The 15,232-nt window shown below is 39.2% G+C and overlaps 1 protein-coding gene across 23 annotated transcripts in view; it reads right to left on the bottom strand.

Moving 5' to 3' along the window:
- TASOR2 (transcription activation suppressor family member 2) overlaps nt 1-15,232 on the bottom strand; it is a 79,014-nt gene that overhangs the window by 19,158 nt on the left and 44,624 nt on the right. For 11 of the 23 annotated variants that reach the window (XM_077945674.1, XM_028825942.2, XM_077945669.1 and 8 more), the window contains 4 exons: nt 13,946-14,662; nt 9,857-10,099; nt 4,608-5,487; nt 2,578-3,007 (listed from right to left, as the gene is read on the bottom strand). In XM_077945674.1, the coding sequence (XP_077801800.1) occupies nt 2,578-3,007; nt 4,608-5,487; nt 9,857-10,099; nt 13,946-14,662 (2,270 nt within the window). The remainder of the gene's footprint in view (nt 1-2,577; nt 3,008-4,607; nt 5,488-9,856; nt 10,100-13,945; nt 14,663-15,232) is intronic. The other 12 variants (XM_077945677.1, XM_077945675.1, XM_077945676.1 and 9 more) reach the window with 2 other exon arrangements.

The following is a 15,232-nucleotide window of genomic DNA, read 5'->3' as shown; positions in this document are numbered from 1 at the left end:
CTAGTCTCTATTAAAAATATAAAAATTACCCAGGTGTGGTGTCATGCGCCTATAATCCCAGCTACTCGGGAGGCTGAGGCAGAGAGTCACTTGAACCCGGGAGGCAGAGGCTACAGTCTCAAAAAAAACCAAACCAAACCAACAAACCCATCTCTGGCCGGGGCAGTGGCTCATGAGATTCTGTCTCAAACAAAACAAAACAAAACAAAACAAAACAAACAAACAGTTTCTGGCCGAGGCAGTGGCTCACGCCTGTAATCCCAGCACTTTGGGAGGCCGAGGCAGGTGGATTGCCTGAGGTCAGGAGTTCCAGACCAGCCTGGCCAACATGGGAAAACCCCGTCTCTACTAAAAATACAAAAATTAGCTGGGTGTGGTGGTGCATACCTGTAGTCCCAGCTACTTGGGAGGCTGAGGCAGGAGAATCACATGAGCCCGGAAGGCAGAGGCTGCAGTGAGCCGAGATCACACCACTGCATTCCAGCCTGGGCGACAGAGACACCATCTCAAAACAAAACAAAATCTCAGTCCTGTAATCTCAGCACTTTGGGAGGCCGAGGTGGGCAGATCACCTGAGGTCATGAGTTCGAGACCAGCCTGGCCAACATGGTGAAACCCCGTCTCTACTAAAAATACAAAAATTAGCCAGGTGTGGTGGCAGGCGCCTGAAATCCCAGCTACTTGGGAGGCTGAGGCAGGAGTGATTTAATCAGCTGAACCCGGGAGGCAGAGGTTGCAGTGAGCCAAGATAGTGCCACTGCGCTTCAGCCTGGGGGATGAGTCAAGACTTCTTCCCAAAACAAAACAAAAAAACAGAGTCAGAGTCAGCAGCGTGGGGCTGAGACACCAGAGTTTTAAGAGAACAAAGTATTAGAAAAGTCTTGATAGTCAGTGTCCTTCTGAGAACTTTAATGGCCCTCCCAATCATGTGGCTGGTAACGTTTAGCCTCAGTCCTAAATCTCACCATGACTGTACTCTTAGTGAAATGCAAATCGTGACAATCTTGATATATTTATATTTCGATATATTTTTACTGCAGGTAAAGTGTAATGCTTCTAAAATAAAGTCTGATAATTCAGAAAGAGTGCTCAACTAAACACATGACTAGCAGCAACATGCTCTTGGTTTCTAGTGGCTATCATGCCAGAATCCCCTTCACATTCCGGTGTGCCAACTGGTGGAGGGAGTGTGATAGCATACTTGTGTGCCTTTCAAGTACAGGCACAGCATTCAATGAGATGACAAAAAACCAAAACCTATGTAAGTACATACTAAGGAGATTGTTAGGAATCATTGATTTGAACAGTCAGGCTTGCCAAAGTCATTGCTAAAATTAGTACTGATGATAGTTAATTATATATTACCACAACAAATGGTATTTTATAAGAAACTAGCATGTATATACGTTTTAATCTAAACCTCCCTGATTAAACTATATTTTCTTATTCTAAGGTGGTGATTCTTAACTGGATTTTACGTAATTCTTTGAGAACAGGATGGAACTGCTGAACCCTATCTTTAGGGAAAAAAAGCACATACATAGTTAACGTTTAGGTTTTCTAGACTGGAATCTTGGCTTGACAATTTTCTATGTGACCTTAGGCAATTTCTTTACTTCTCTGTGCTTTAGTTTTGTCATCTGTGTAATGGGGAGATTAATAGTCTTTAACTTATTTGAGAATGAACTGAGTTCATGTGAGTGAAGGGCTGAGAACACTCACTATCCGGCACACAGTGACTCAGAAATCTTTAATTCTCATGATGATGACAATCACTTGAAGATATTCACCGGTTCTGTGAGGCTCACCCAAGGACCTCCAAGTCCCCAGTGACCCCGGGTACAGGAACACTGTCTACTCTTTGTTAAGACAGGAATCACAGATGCTGCCCTAACCCAAGCAATATTATTCTAGAATAAATTTGGGTTGAAAGCTTTAAAAGGTAGGTAATTTTATCAATTCATTTGCTTAGAATTTTGTTAACAACTTTGAGATTTGCTCCAGGTAAAATCTGGATTATCTGGCCTGGTTGAATGTCAGTTGAGAACAATGGAACAAAACGAAGTATATTTTCCATATTTACAAATAGTTATTTGCAATGGGTCTTCTCTCACAGGTCTGGCATTTTACTATTCCAGCATCTGTCTTCAAACATAATTTTAATACAAGTAATTTTAGTTTACTTTACGGTTTATCAAAGTATGTCTAATATTTATTATTGCTATATTTGATCCTTAAACAATATTCTACATAAGACATGACAGGCATTAGTCACCTCTTTTAAAAATTAAGGAAATAAGCAATTTGCCTCAAATTATGGTGGGCTCCCAGGTCATGTGAACCCTATGACACTTTTCTACTCTGTTTTTTTTCAATCAGGATGGCAGGTAAGCTCTACCTGCAGACAATTCGAGGACACTTCATGAAAACTAAGTTTTTGGTGTAATAGTTCTTTACATACCTTGAGAATTCACTGTCCTAAAATTTAAAAATGCCTTGTTTTGAATGTGATTTTACATATAAACTTTTTTTCTTCCAAAATAATGCCAACATTTAACAGTATTCAGCTTAACGTACCTCATTATTATAAGAACAGACGAAATCCTGGTTTTCTAGGGTGTCTGGATGACGCTTTCTTGCAAAAGTTTTTTTCTGTTCATTCTGTACACAGAGTTCCAAGCCTTGGGTAAGTGGTGTTTTAATGAAAGGAAGCAAGCAGTTAGGATCACGGAAGGACACTTCAGCAGCATGAGCCCTGGAAATTTCGTTAGTCTCCAAGAGAGGGTCTGCAGAACATCTTTCCAAACCAAGGCACTCCTCAATTTCACTGAGCTCACAAGATTCTAACGTGCTATTTATAGACACATATTTTGCTGGGTTGCTGTGTTCTACAACTTTTCGGGAAGATCGTATGACTTTGTTCTGATTGCTGTAAAACAGAGCTACCCACATATGAAGTAAAAGCTTCACTTCTTCCACATTATCAGGCAAATCAGTATTCCAGGGCCTAAGAGTTTACAGAAAGAACACATGAAAATCATTGAAAATGGTTATTTTAGTTGATTACCTACCTTATCATAAGCAAGTGCCTCCAACATTAACCTTAGTTTTTGTTATTTTTAAAATTTACAGATATGAAACATGAATGAGTAAATATGTAGTTGACTTAACAAATAATTATCAATCTAACCCACTCATTTTACAGAGACAGGAACTGAGAATCAGAACATGTAATTGCCTTCCTTCAAATCACAAAACCTGTATGGCAGAACCATGATCTGAACATGGGTAGCACGTGTCTTTTACGTCATACAAATTCACTCTGGACACAAAATACTTATTGTAGAAATAGTTTCACCAATACCCAAATCCTCATCACCATGCGTTTGCTAAGTCTGGCTGATTCATTTATTTTCCATTTTTGTGTCTCTCTTCTAATAGTTGAGAAAGTCTGAAGATAAAATCTCTCTCTGGGCAATTCAACAGAACTATACTATTTTCAGATTATAGTTCTGAAAAATATCCTGAAACTGTAAAGGGAGACAGAAAACATTTCTGGCCCTCTGGCAGGCAAAAGGATGGCAGATCGCCAGAGTATGATAAGTTAGGGGGGCTGCAGAGTTGGGAAACAGCTAAACAGGAAGTTCTAAGGAAATGACCTTTATGAGTATATATGAACATGTGTACGGAAGAAAGCCTGACAGCTGTAGAGTCCATATAGTCAGATGTAAAATAGTTCATTAATAGGGAGCTGAATGTCATTTCATGTAGCTAACGAGTGCTTCTTGCTAACAGTAATGGTTACCATTTATTATTACTACTGGCCAGTCACTGTGCAAAAATCCCAATATATGTAACCTCAGGATGCAGCTACATACTTAAGTGTTGGCGACAGACTGTCATCCACCATTGATGTCACCTGAAAATCTGTTAGAAATGCAGAATGTCAGGTCCGTCCCCGAGGAGAATGCATCAGAATCTGCACTTCAGTGAAATCTCTAGATGAGCAGCACACGCAATTAAGCAGCACTGTCCAGAAGCAAGACACTTGCCCAGGATCACAGGAGGTAAGAAAGGGAAAGAACCCGGGTTCAAACCTACACTCCAAAGATGTGGTGCTGGTCAACACTCTGTTATTATTGCCTTGATTCCTTCTTGAGGGAGATCTATAGAACAATCTTATGTGAAACTGCTTAGTCCTATCAGTCTGACCAATTTACCAAGCTACAAGTGATTTTTAAAATGTTTCCTCTGGAATTCAGTCTGTAAAGCATTATTTCTAAATCTCACACTATTTTACATTAAGATCTCATGTAAAAATTGAAATTCAAAAGCCACAAGGGCTTACGAAGGAGCACTGCAAATTGGAAAGCTATTCATCAGGCTAAAATTATCTTTAAAAAGTTCTCCACATGAGCACAGGGGGAAAACCAGCCTGTTACTCTTTATTGCCAGGAAACATGTTTGCTTGATGTTATTATCAAATTTCTGGTTTTACACACACTTCTTTCTCCTTCTCCAGAGTTTGGCACAAGTTTCCCCATCTCACTACATTCATCTCAACAGAAAAATTTCATCCATTTTCACCAAGCTTCACTCATACTCACCCATGTAATGCTCTTACTACAGTTTTCTCCAGTGGGTTGTTGGTATATTTGCTATCTAAGCTGAATGCATATTCTGTTTCACATTTGAAAGTGATCTTAACGGAGTCATCACAGCTAAACACTATACGAGAGCAAGAAGATTTTTTCACACGGGAAGACGCTTGTCGATCCTTGGGCTTCACCATGGGCTCGTCAGGAGGCTTTTGCTGAAGCAAAAGACCAGGCTGATGCCGAAATGGCATGACTTTCCCCACTGGGGTTACTGCTTCAGGGCTTTTTGTCCCATTCTTGGGAAACACAGGGCTTGGTATCTCTCTCTCCTGTAGATTTTTCTTTGAATGTTCTCTAAGGAGCAGGGCATAAGAATGTTCCACAGAAACAGAAGAGCTTTGACTTGCATCTGAAGATTCTAGCATTTCCTCAGTAAGTGCTGACTGGGCTTTAGCAGGGGCCTGACTACACGGAACCAAGCTTTCTTCATCTTGGCTAACAATTAAGTCTGACTCAGAATTACTCTTCCTATCAGAAGATGGGTTAGGAAGTAATTCACCTTTTTGACTTTTAACTCCTCTGTGATATTCATGGTCAGATGTACCTCGCAAAGAATTTTCTTTAGAGAGCAAAACATCATTTTGTGGCAATTCAGAGGAACAGTGAAGATTTCTAGGCTCAGGTACCGGTGTGGAAGAAGTAGCAGAGCTTAATGCTAGATCGGCCAACATATTTAGGGCCTGGGAGTCATAGTTGACAATGGAGTTTTCAGGAAGATCATTGTGAGCCACTGTGCTATTTTCTGGTTGAACGCTATTTATGCTAATCCCATCTTCTTGACCATCTCTTGAAATTTCTGATTGAAGCTTTGAAGCAGTTTCTCCTTTGACTTCAGTATAAAAGAAAAAAAAAAGAGAGATATGTTTGCTTGTTATAGAATTAATTCTCTGCCATATTACTATGATGGTTAACTCAACATGTTTGAGAAAAACTTATGTTACATATATTGCATATTAAAATTTTCTATTAGATTAAGGTCTCTTCCAACCCTCAGGTAAAACCTGTAATACACAGCATATTAAAATTTTCTGTTAGATTAAGGTCTCTTTCAACCCTCAGATTATAATGTGTTAAACCAGAGGGACAAGTCTTAAGGAATGTGTACATTAATTTAGAAAGAAATTACCTTTCAAAAACATATGAACTGATCTACACACAAGACATACAGCTCAGCTCAAAAAATGTACAAACAGAAAAAAACAAAACAAAAAAAAGATGACAGTCCTGCCCTTGGGGAGCTTACAATCTAATTAAGGACAGGAACATAGAAGTTTCAAGTGTGTATTAGAGTTTGCTAACATACTTTCTCAGGAATCATTTCCCTGAACAAATGATTTATTAGAGAAACTAAGTTCAAATGATTTTAACTACATTGATCTTTAATTACATGATGTGATAGAAATAAAAAATTAGAAAAGTCATGAGTATTCAGAATCATCAATTAATTCCATTACCTTTTAAACTTTTACTTTCATTACCAAAAACATTGCCTCTTACATTATCCAAGAAAGAGCAAATCTACTGACAATGTTCCTTTTTATAGATAATCAAATCTATCCATATGCCCTTAATCAGAATATTTACATTTGCTAGTGGTTTCCCTAGGTATTTTCAATATATTAATTATTCCTTCCTAAATGCTGTTATTATGAAGGATAAACTTCACAACTCTACTAGGCAATGATTCTCTGCTGCAGGTAGATAGGTGAACAGAAAAGCCAACTGTGTTCCTCTTTATCATAGTAGCAGGCCCAAAATGAGTTAACAACCTGCCAGCCAAGGCCAATGAGTAACACATTTAAAGAGAAGAAAGCTCCAGCCTATGATGTCACCAATTAGAAAGAGAAAGGCATGCACATACATGGGGAAAGGGTTAAGCTAATCAACCACTGCCCAGTTTTCATTTAAAACAGCAAACCCAAAGGGGACAGGTGGATGAAAAGGACCCAAAGCAGATAATTGTCTTGTTAGCCCCAAAGGTATACTGGAAACATAAAATTAATTTTGTGATCTGATGCTAATTTCATTCTATCTTTGTTATTATGGCCTCCATCTACTTATCCCTTACACAAACCACTACTTATGAGTAAGGCCTAATATAAAAGATACTGTATTAAAATAAAGAAAAATGGTAGTTTAATATATTACAGTCTCACATAAATCACCCAATTATTGACGTGTTACAGGTTCTCAATAAAAAAAATACACCACCAATAATTTCTATTTAAGACATACATAAGACAATGCCAAAGGAACTACACTAAAAAAAAGTTTAGTGAATAAAAAGGACAGAAAATCAAGTTTCATTAACAAAAGGACTGTTTGTTTGACTTCAAAATTATCATTTGATTCTAATTTAAATCAGTAATTTTCAAACTGAGGTCAATGTGGCTATGGTTCATCTACCTTCTTAAACTTTGATATTTCAAGTATAGGAAGTAAAATGATTAACATAGGCGCTTAAGAAAAAAATTAAGAGATTTAAACGTAGTCATTTAAAAATGTTAACTTGGAATGTGGCTCCATAATACATAGAGACATTTGCAATACAAATCAGCCTGTATTTGAACACATATTTTGAAAACTTTAAATTTTCTGGGCTCACTTTTCTGCCAGTATGCAATTACATACCTCCTCCCATTAATCAATTTGTCAATAAACATCTGAAGCCAATTCAGTACAACGAATTCAAATGACGCTGCTAGGAACACAAGATGTTATCTATTCTCATAATGTTTACAAATTGGAAAGACTGGACCAAGATACGTCAAATGACTTGAAAATAGTATGAATTAAATTATATAATGTTCTCAAATATCCCAAAGAAATGAGAGATTAGTGAGAGTCAGAACATGAGAAAATGCCTCCCTGTGGGGATAAATTCTAGCTGTGAGCCCCTGACGGGCAAAGCATGCGTGGGGGAGGCACATATGGCCCACAGGGGAAGAAGCATGGTGGCAACAGCAGGGGCGCAACACAGAGAGGTGGGGTGCAGCCGCACCATAAACTCCCAAGAGAGACAAGCAGAAGAGCTCAAATTTGGTATGGAAGCCAAAATTGCAGCATATGGGTTTTTGAATGACATGATGAGCTTCTAAAAAAATCTTCAGTCACAAAACAATCTGAAAAACCTTAAAGAATCTCAGGGTATGCTTAAGTTAAACAAACAAACAAAACAAACCTGGCTGGATGCAGTGGCTCACACCTGTAATCCCAGCACTTTGGGAGGCCAAGGCAGGCAGATCATGAGGTCAAAAGGTCGAGACTATCCTGGCTAAAATGATGAAACCCCATCTCTACTAAGAATACAAAAATTAGCCAGGTGTGGTGGCATGCACCTGTAGTCCCAGCTACTAGGGAGGCTGAGGCAGGAGAATTCCTTGAACCCGGGGGCAGAGGTTGCAGTGAGCAGAGATTGTGCCACTGCGCTCCAGCCTGGCGACAGAGCAAGATTTCATTTCAAAAAAAAAACCAAAAAACTCAACAATCCACTTTCTTTCTCTGAATTCTCATTCTCTGTGAGATACTAAAATCTAGTAACAGATGAGGGAGAAAGTAGAATCAGGAAAACCAGACAGAAAACTCATAGAAAAGATATGAGGGAATGACGTCTCTTTGTTAAACAAAACAAAAAAATAACACGCACACCACAAACGAATCAATACCAAAGGGAAGAAAAATTAAGGAAAGTAAATCCGGGAGGAAAGCTGGTATGTGTCTCACTAAGGTGACAACAAAACTTTCTAGTACAGACGTTATGTACAGAGGTTGAAAATACAAAACTAGAGCAGTTCATGTGACTAAACTTGATTCTTCACTTAAGCAAAGTTAAATCAGTAAAACTACTTTTAAAATTAATGCCTTTTAAAACCAAATATAGGATTCTCAGCTGGGCATGGTAGCTCATGCCTGTAATCCTAACACTTTCGGAGGCGGAGGCAGGCAGATCACTTGAGCTCAGGAGTTCAAGACCAGCCTAGGCAACATGGTGAAACCCTGTCTCTCTCTTTTTTTTTTTTTTTTTTTTTGAGACGGAGTCTCACGCTATTGCCCAGGCTGGAGTGCAGTGGCGCGATCTCGGCTCACTGCAAGCTCCGCCTCCTGGGTTCAGGCCATTCTCCTGCCTCAGCCTCCTGAGTAGCTAGGACTACAGGCGCCCGCCACCACGCCCGGCTAATTTTTTGTATTTTTAGTAGAGACGGGGTTTCACTGTGGTCTCGATCTCCTGACCTTGTGATCCGCCCGCCTCGGCCTCCCAAAGTGCTGGGATTACAGGCTTGAGCCACCGTGCCCGGCCTAGTTCTCTTTTTTTTTTTTTTTGAGACGGAGTCTTGCTCTGTCGCCCAGGCTGGAGTGCAGTGGCGCAATCTCAGCTAACCACAACCTCCGCCTCCCAGGTTCAAGAGATTCTCCTGCCTCAGCCTCCCGAGTAGCTGCGATTACAGACATGTACCAATACGCCTAATTTTGTATTTTTAGTAGAAATAGGGTTTCTCCATGTTGGTCAGGCTGGTCTGGAACTCCTGACCTGATGATCCACCCACCTTGGCCTCCCAAAGTGCTGGGATTACAGGCGTGAGCCACCACACCCGGCTGAAACCTGGTCTCTATAAAAAAATACAAAAAAATTAGCTGAGCATGGTGGTGCGTGCTTGTAGGCCCAGCTATTTGAGGGGGCTGAGGTGGGAGGATACCTTGAGCCCAAGAGGTCAAGGTTGCAGTGATTATAAAGTGTGACCCTGTCTCTAAATAAATAAATAAAACCAAATAAAGGATTCTGCATTACTGACAGTTCTGGACAGTCTGTTTATAATTCCCTTCAGATAAACTTATACTTTTCTTGATAATTATAATTTCTTATAATTATAATGGTCCAGAAAAATAATGCCAGATACTATTTCTTCTGTATTTAGTTATAAATAAGGCCATTTATACTTTAATGCTTGTAGACAATTCGTGTTTAGGCTTTTTTGCAAAGTAAAAAGTAGACTCTATGTTTTTGAAGGTTTGAGCCTTTGTACCTTCCTAATTTATTTACATTAACCAGTTTACTTATTTTTTTTCATGTCTGAACTGAAAAACACAGAAAATATTATAGGGACATTTCAACTGCTCTTACACTATTTCAATATATAATTTTGCACTCTCTGTTAGATCTGTATTGGGGTGTTTAAATTTACAGGAAGAGTATTTCTTACCAGGTTGCAGCTGCTTTCTGATTCTGGGGTTCTCATTGCCTTTTACTATATTTACTCTTTGTTTTTGTGGAGATTTCTTCACAGGTGGCTTAGCCTTTGGAACAGTTTTGACTGGAGATTTCTCTTGTTTCCTTGCCCTTTTAGCATTTGTTGGCACTGGAACATCTGTAGAAATAGGAGCTTCTTGGTTTTTCCTATCCAATTTGGTTTTCTGTACAAACTGTGCAGTCAGCACTTCCGCACCTTATGTAGAAAAGACATCATGTTTTTAAGGGGTAGGGGCCCAGATACTTAGCGTAGCTTTTCCATTTTTTGTTCTGTTTTGTTTTTATTTTGGGGGCAGTAACTTTAGTAATGGGGAATAAACTATGAAGTTTCAGGTATTTAATTAAAAGATTTTAACAAAGCAAAAGTTAAACATTCTCACATAAATATAATATGAACTTGCTAAGTGTCTGCCTATATCCCTATCAGATGAAGAAGAAAAAGATCGGAGTAGTAACTTTGTAACAACTGAAAAAAAAAAAGAAAAAAAAAAAACAAAAATCTTTGGACTAGGAGTGTGGCTCACACTTGTAATCCCAGTATGTCGGGGGCCATGACGAGAGGACTGCTTGAGCTGAGGAGTAGGAGATCAACCTGCTCCAGGCTGGGCAAGAGTGAGACCCTGTCTCAAAAGAAAAAAAAAAAAAAATCTTCATAACCTTTGCTGACTAATGTGACAGGTCAGACTGAATATGCTAGATCACAGCCCCAGGATATAGATATTCACGTTTAAACAAAAAGCAGCACAGCTCCCATAAGGCGATGTGGTTAAAACTATAACCACACTGCAGAGAAGAGTTGTATCGAGAGCAATATTATATATTTGGAGAGCCATATTATATATTTTAGGTTACTACTTGTAAACATCTAAATTTTAATACCATCTGAAAAATAATCTTTTAAAAGATGGGAAGACTGAGGAAAGTTTGCACCTGGTTTTATTTCTAACAAATCTACTATCTTACACAATTATGTCTCTTAGAAGTGCTCTGTTTTGCTTCTCACATAGTATAAAAATAGCTAAAGGTGGAGGTGGATGGAAAGAAAAAGGAAATACTAAACACCTGCTTATAATGCACAATAGAAAGTATTTCAATCTTTTAAGAGTTAAAATTTAGCCTCAAAGATATCATATGAAATAATCACACATATAAATGTTGGCAAATATTTTTAAATTACATTATACAGAAGACACTACTTCTCACTAAGGATACTAAAGATCATATTAAACAGTTTAAGAAACTGTGATGAGTGTTAGTGAAATGTAGCAGAAAAAAGGAGACCCATTTCATTTCATTCTTTTGGGGGTTAGGGAAAGGAATAGTTTTAAAGATGTTTTCAGAATATCTTAATGCTGTACATTTCAAGTCTGATTATTTTCCTCCCTACCAAATTATTACATTAATAAGTACTAAAGCAGCATATTGTTTTAAGAGTAAGACTTCTTATTACACTCTAATTACATTTTCTAAAATCTTCAGCATAGGGAAAAGTAAAATAAAAAAAAAATCAGGAAAACAGTTAAGACTAAATTAAAAAGAAAAAGATTAGACAACCAAGACCCAGGGGGAAACCTTCTAATATTTGTACAAACAGAAAGGGAAGATATTTGCAAGTACACCCAGGTCTTGGAAGAAACAGATAAGAAAAATGAAACAAAGTGATCCTGCAGGGATTGTTCTGTTCACATGGAACACTCAGTACCATGCTTCTCAAACTGAATGCAATTAATCCACTGGTGGGGTTGTAAAATAAATTCAATGATTCAGTGTGTCACAACTGGAATTCATTCATTCATTCTTTCTTTCTTTTTTTGAGATGGAGTCTTGCTCTGTCACCCAGGCTGGAGTGCAATACAGTTCACTGCAACCTCTGCCTCCCAGGTTCAAGAGATTCTCGTGTCTCAGTCTCCCAAGTAGCTGGGATTACAGGCCAGCGCCCCTATACCTGGCTATTTTTTGTGTTTTTAGTAGAGACGGGGTTTCACCATGTTGGCCAAGCTGGTCTTGAACTCCTGGCCTCAAGTGATCCGCCCGCCTCAGCCTCCCAAAGTGTTACGATTATAGACACGAGCCACTGCACCCAGCCCAGAACTCTTAAATGAAACAGAACAGAAGGTATCAGACTGTATTACACATAATTTTTTTTTGAAATTTTTGTTGCAGTCATGTATGAATTTGTAGGTACCGGAATATAATATGAAACGTATTTCTTACAGTGGATATAATTAAAAACATTTGAGAAACAGTGACAATTTATGTTGAGTTATGGACAATTGATTCAATACCTTAAATTGGTTCATGCAGAGCAGTATGGTTGGCCTGGAATCTATTTTACAGAGAGTTGTACCGTCTGGTGCACTGCTTTATACTACCATACTTTCCACTTACCCTCCTAAATACACACATCTCCACCCCATTCCTCAAGCCACAATAAGCCAGAAACCACTATTTGTGAAGCCACAGGATAAAACCAAGGCTGGGTGCAGTGGCTCACACCTGTAATCCCAACATTTTGGGGGGCTGAGGCAGGAGTATCGCTTGAGGCCAGTAGTTCAAAGTCTAGCCTGGGAAACACAGTAAGACCCTATCTCTACAAAAAAATTTAAAAACTTAGTGGGGCGCCCCTGTAGTCCCAACTACTCCAGAGGCTGAGGCAGGAAGATCACTTGAGCCCAGGAGTTCGAGACTGCAGTGATCTATGATCATGTCACTCAACTCCAGACTGGCTGACAGAGAAAACCTGTTTCTAAACAAAAACAGAAAACTCCAAACAAAAAAACCTCCATAGGGTAAACCCTGAATTATTTAGAATCCTGGGATTACCATATCCTAGATGTTTCTTCTTTAGGCACCAACATTTTCAAATTCAAAATATTACAGATTGGCCTGGCAAACATTTTCTGTGAGGGGCCAGAGAGTCCATACTTTCAGCTTTGAAGGTCACGTGGTTTCTGCCACAGCTGCTCAGCTCTGCCAACACGGCATGAGAACAGTCAGAGATGACACAGGCACAACCGAGTGGCCCCTCGGCCATACTGTGCTGCCTTCTTCTCCAAAGGGGTCACCCATATACTTCCCTACTCTTTTAGAGAAATAACAGTAAAATACAATTTGAGATGACTCTAGGGCAAAGTCATATGGTTTGCTGTGCTATGTTCACTGAAATACATTTGCCAATACACTAAGTGGCTCAAGACTCCAATTCTCACTCAATTTTCAGGGAGCATAAAAACCACATGAAGAATCCAGGTGCTCACGTAAAAACCTGTGGTACACATAAAGGATTAGAAACTCTGCCCCAGACTACTTTACTTTTGGAGGTCCCAGGCATTTCCCTCCTCTTTATAGGTGTTGAGGCTGTCAGCTATCACCGTTTGCTGGTACTGATGTGCTTGATTTTAGAAGAACCTCTTCTTCCTCCATTTGTGAAGAGGATGGCACAGAAACTAGATGGTCGTCTTTCTTAGAATGGAACATACACGTGTGAGTGGTTTTACAAGGTGGAACATAACATGTTGGTGGTGGGTAGGCTTTTGAGGTATCTTGGTCTTTCCTATTTCTTGGTTTTCAGTTGCTATCTCAATCAGTGCTTGTCAGGCATTAGGAGGCACACAATTGCCTGAAGAGAAATGATGGCAATTCTAACTGATGCTGCAAAGCTGCAGTCCACAGAGACCAAGACAGCAAGAGGGATTGAATACAACAACTATTATTATCATTACTGAGATGGAGATTTGCTCTTGTCACCCAGGCTGGAGTGCAATGGCATGATCTCGGCTCACTGCAACCTGTCTCTTGGGTTCAAGTGATTCTTGTGCCTCAGCCTTCTGAGTAGCTGGGATTACAGGCACGCACCACCACACCCAGTTAATTCTGTATTTCTAGTAGAGACAGGGTTTCACCATGTTGATCAGGCTGGTCTCAAACTCCTGACCTTAGGTGATCCACCCACCTCGGCTTCCCAAAGTGCTGGGATTACAGGTATGAGCCACCACACCTGGCCACAACTATTATTATAATAACCCACATAAATCGTGCTTACCTCTTTTTCTTTTCTGAGGAAACTGCCCTTTAACTAACTTAAGAGTTGTTGGAGAGTCCGAGCTGTTGTCTGCTCTGGGAGCAGTTCTTTTGGGAAAGGGGTGGCACAAGTTCACCTTTTTACTCTGCACCACGTGTGGCATGCTGGCCTTCCTCTTAGGCTGCACTCTCAGATTGGACGCTGGATTCAATGGAACCACAACTCTCTTCTTTGCTTTCAACATTTCTTCAGAATCCTTTTTTGTTTCAGTTTCTTTTCTTACTTCTGCCTCTGAGCCAGGAAAATCAGGATCTGGAGTCATAACTAAAGAAAATCCAGCATCACAAATTCCGTCTGAAACACAAGGAGACTGAGGATGCTCTGCTAACAAGTCCAAAGCAGTAGACACTTCCAAAATGTAAGCACTGGGGTCTGAAAAATAAGAGTTCAACTGAGTTAAAGACTCTGAAGGGCACTTTTCAGCTGGAGGAATCAAGTCAAAACCACTGGGCAGTTTCCCCAAGAATGTAGGGTCTTTCATTCTATCCTGAGGAGCAACAGTCAATGAAGGGCTTCTGTCCACCTTGTACAGTTCTTGGAAATGCTTTACTAATGTGTTTGGATGGATTCTTTCTTCAGGAAGTGATTTCTTTGTTTCTAGCAGGGCACAATTAAGGGCAGGCAAAATAGGTATCAGCTTCATTGAGATGTCATCTTCAACTTTCAAATCTTTTACCCCTAAAATATATATACATGTATTAAACATCTGAAGTTTATTTTTTAAAAACAAAACATTCTGGAAAAAAAATGCTTTACATTTCAAAATTAGGTGATGGTTAAATATGTTACAGTCTTTCAAATGACAACCTAAATGGCAATTAATAGAAGACTTACAGGTACATTTAACAAATATATCTCCGTGTATTTGAAATTATACACACACACGCACGCACACTGAACTGAAAAAGTATCATGACATGCAATCACTAGGTTAGAACAAGTAAACTAAACCCTGCCTCCAGCTCCATCTCACTAAAAAGGAGCTCATGAACTCAATGGTCCATCATAGCAGTACCACTAGCCTTTACAGCTGGCAGATTTGCTTTTGTACTTTTTCTTATTTTGTTTTAAAATTTATCTTACTGTAGCTCTACCTTATTGAACTCACTTTAAATTCTTTTAATGAGTTAGTGCAAATCAACTGAACTGAAAAAAGAAGCCCTAAAAAATGCTGAAATCTCACTGGAATGATTATTGCTAATTTTATCGCCTTTTCTATCAAATGAAATAAAAACTTCTAAAACTGAC

This window comes from Macaca mulatta, chromosome 9 (genome assembly GCF_049350105.2).
Source record: "Macaca mulatta isolate MMU2019108-1 chromosome 9, T2T-MMU8v2.0, whole genome shotgun sequence".
NCBI classification, from domain to species: domain Eukaryota; kingdom Metazoa; phylum Chordata; class Mammalia; order Primates; family Cercopithecidae; genus Macaca; species Macaca mulatta.
The sequence above is the reverse complement of the archived record's forward strand: the minus strand, read 5'-3'. Positions and strand labels throughout refer to the sequence as shown.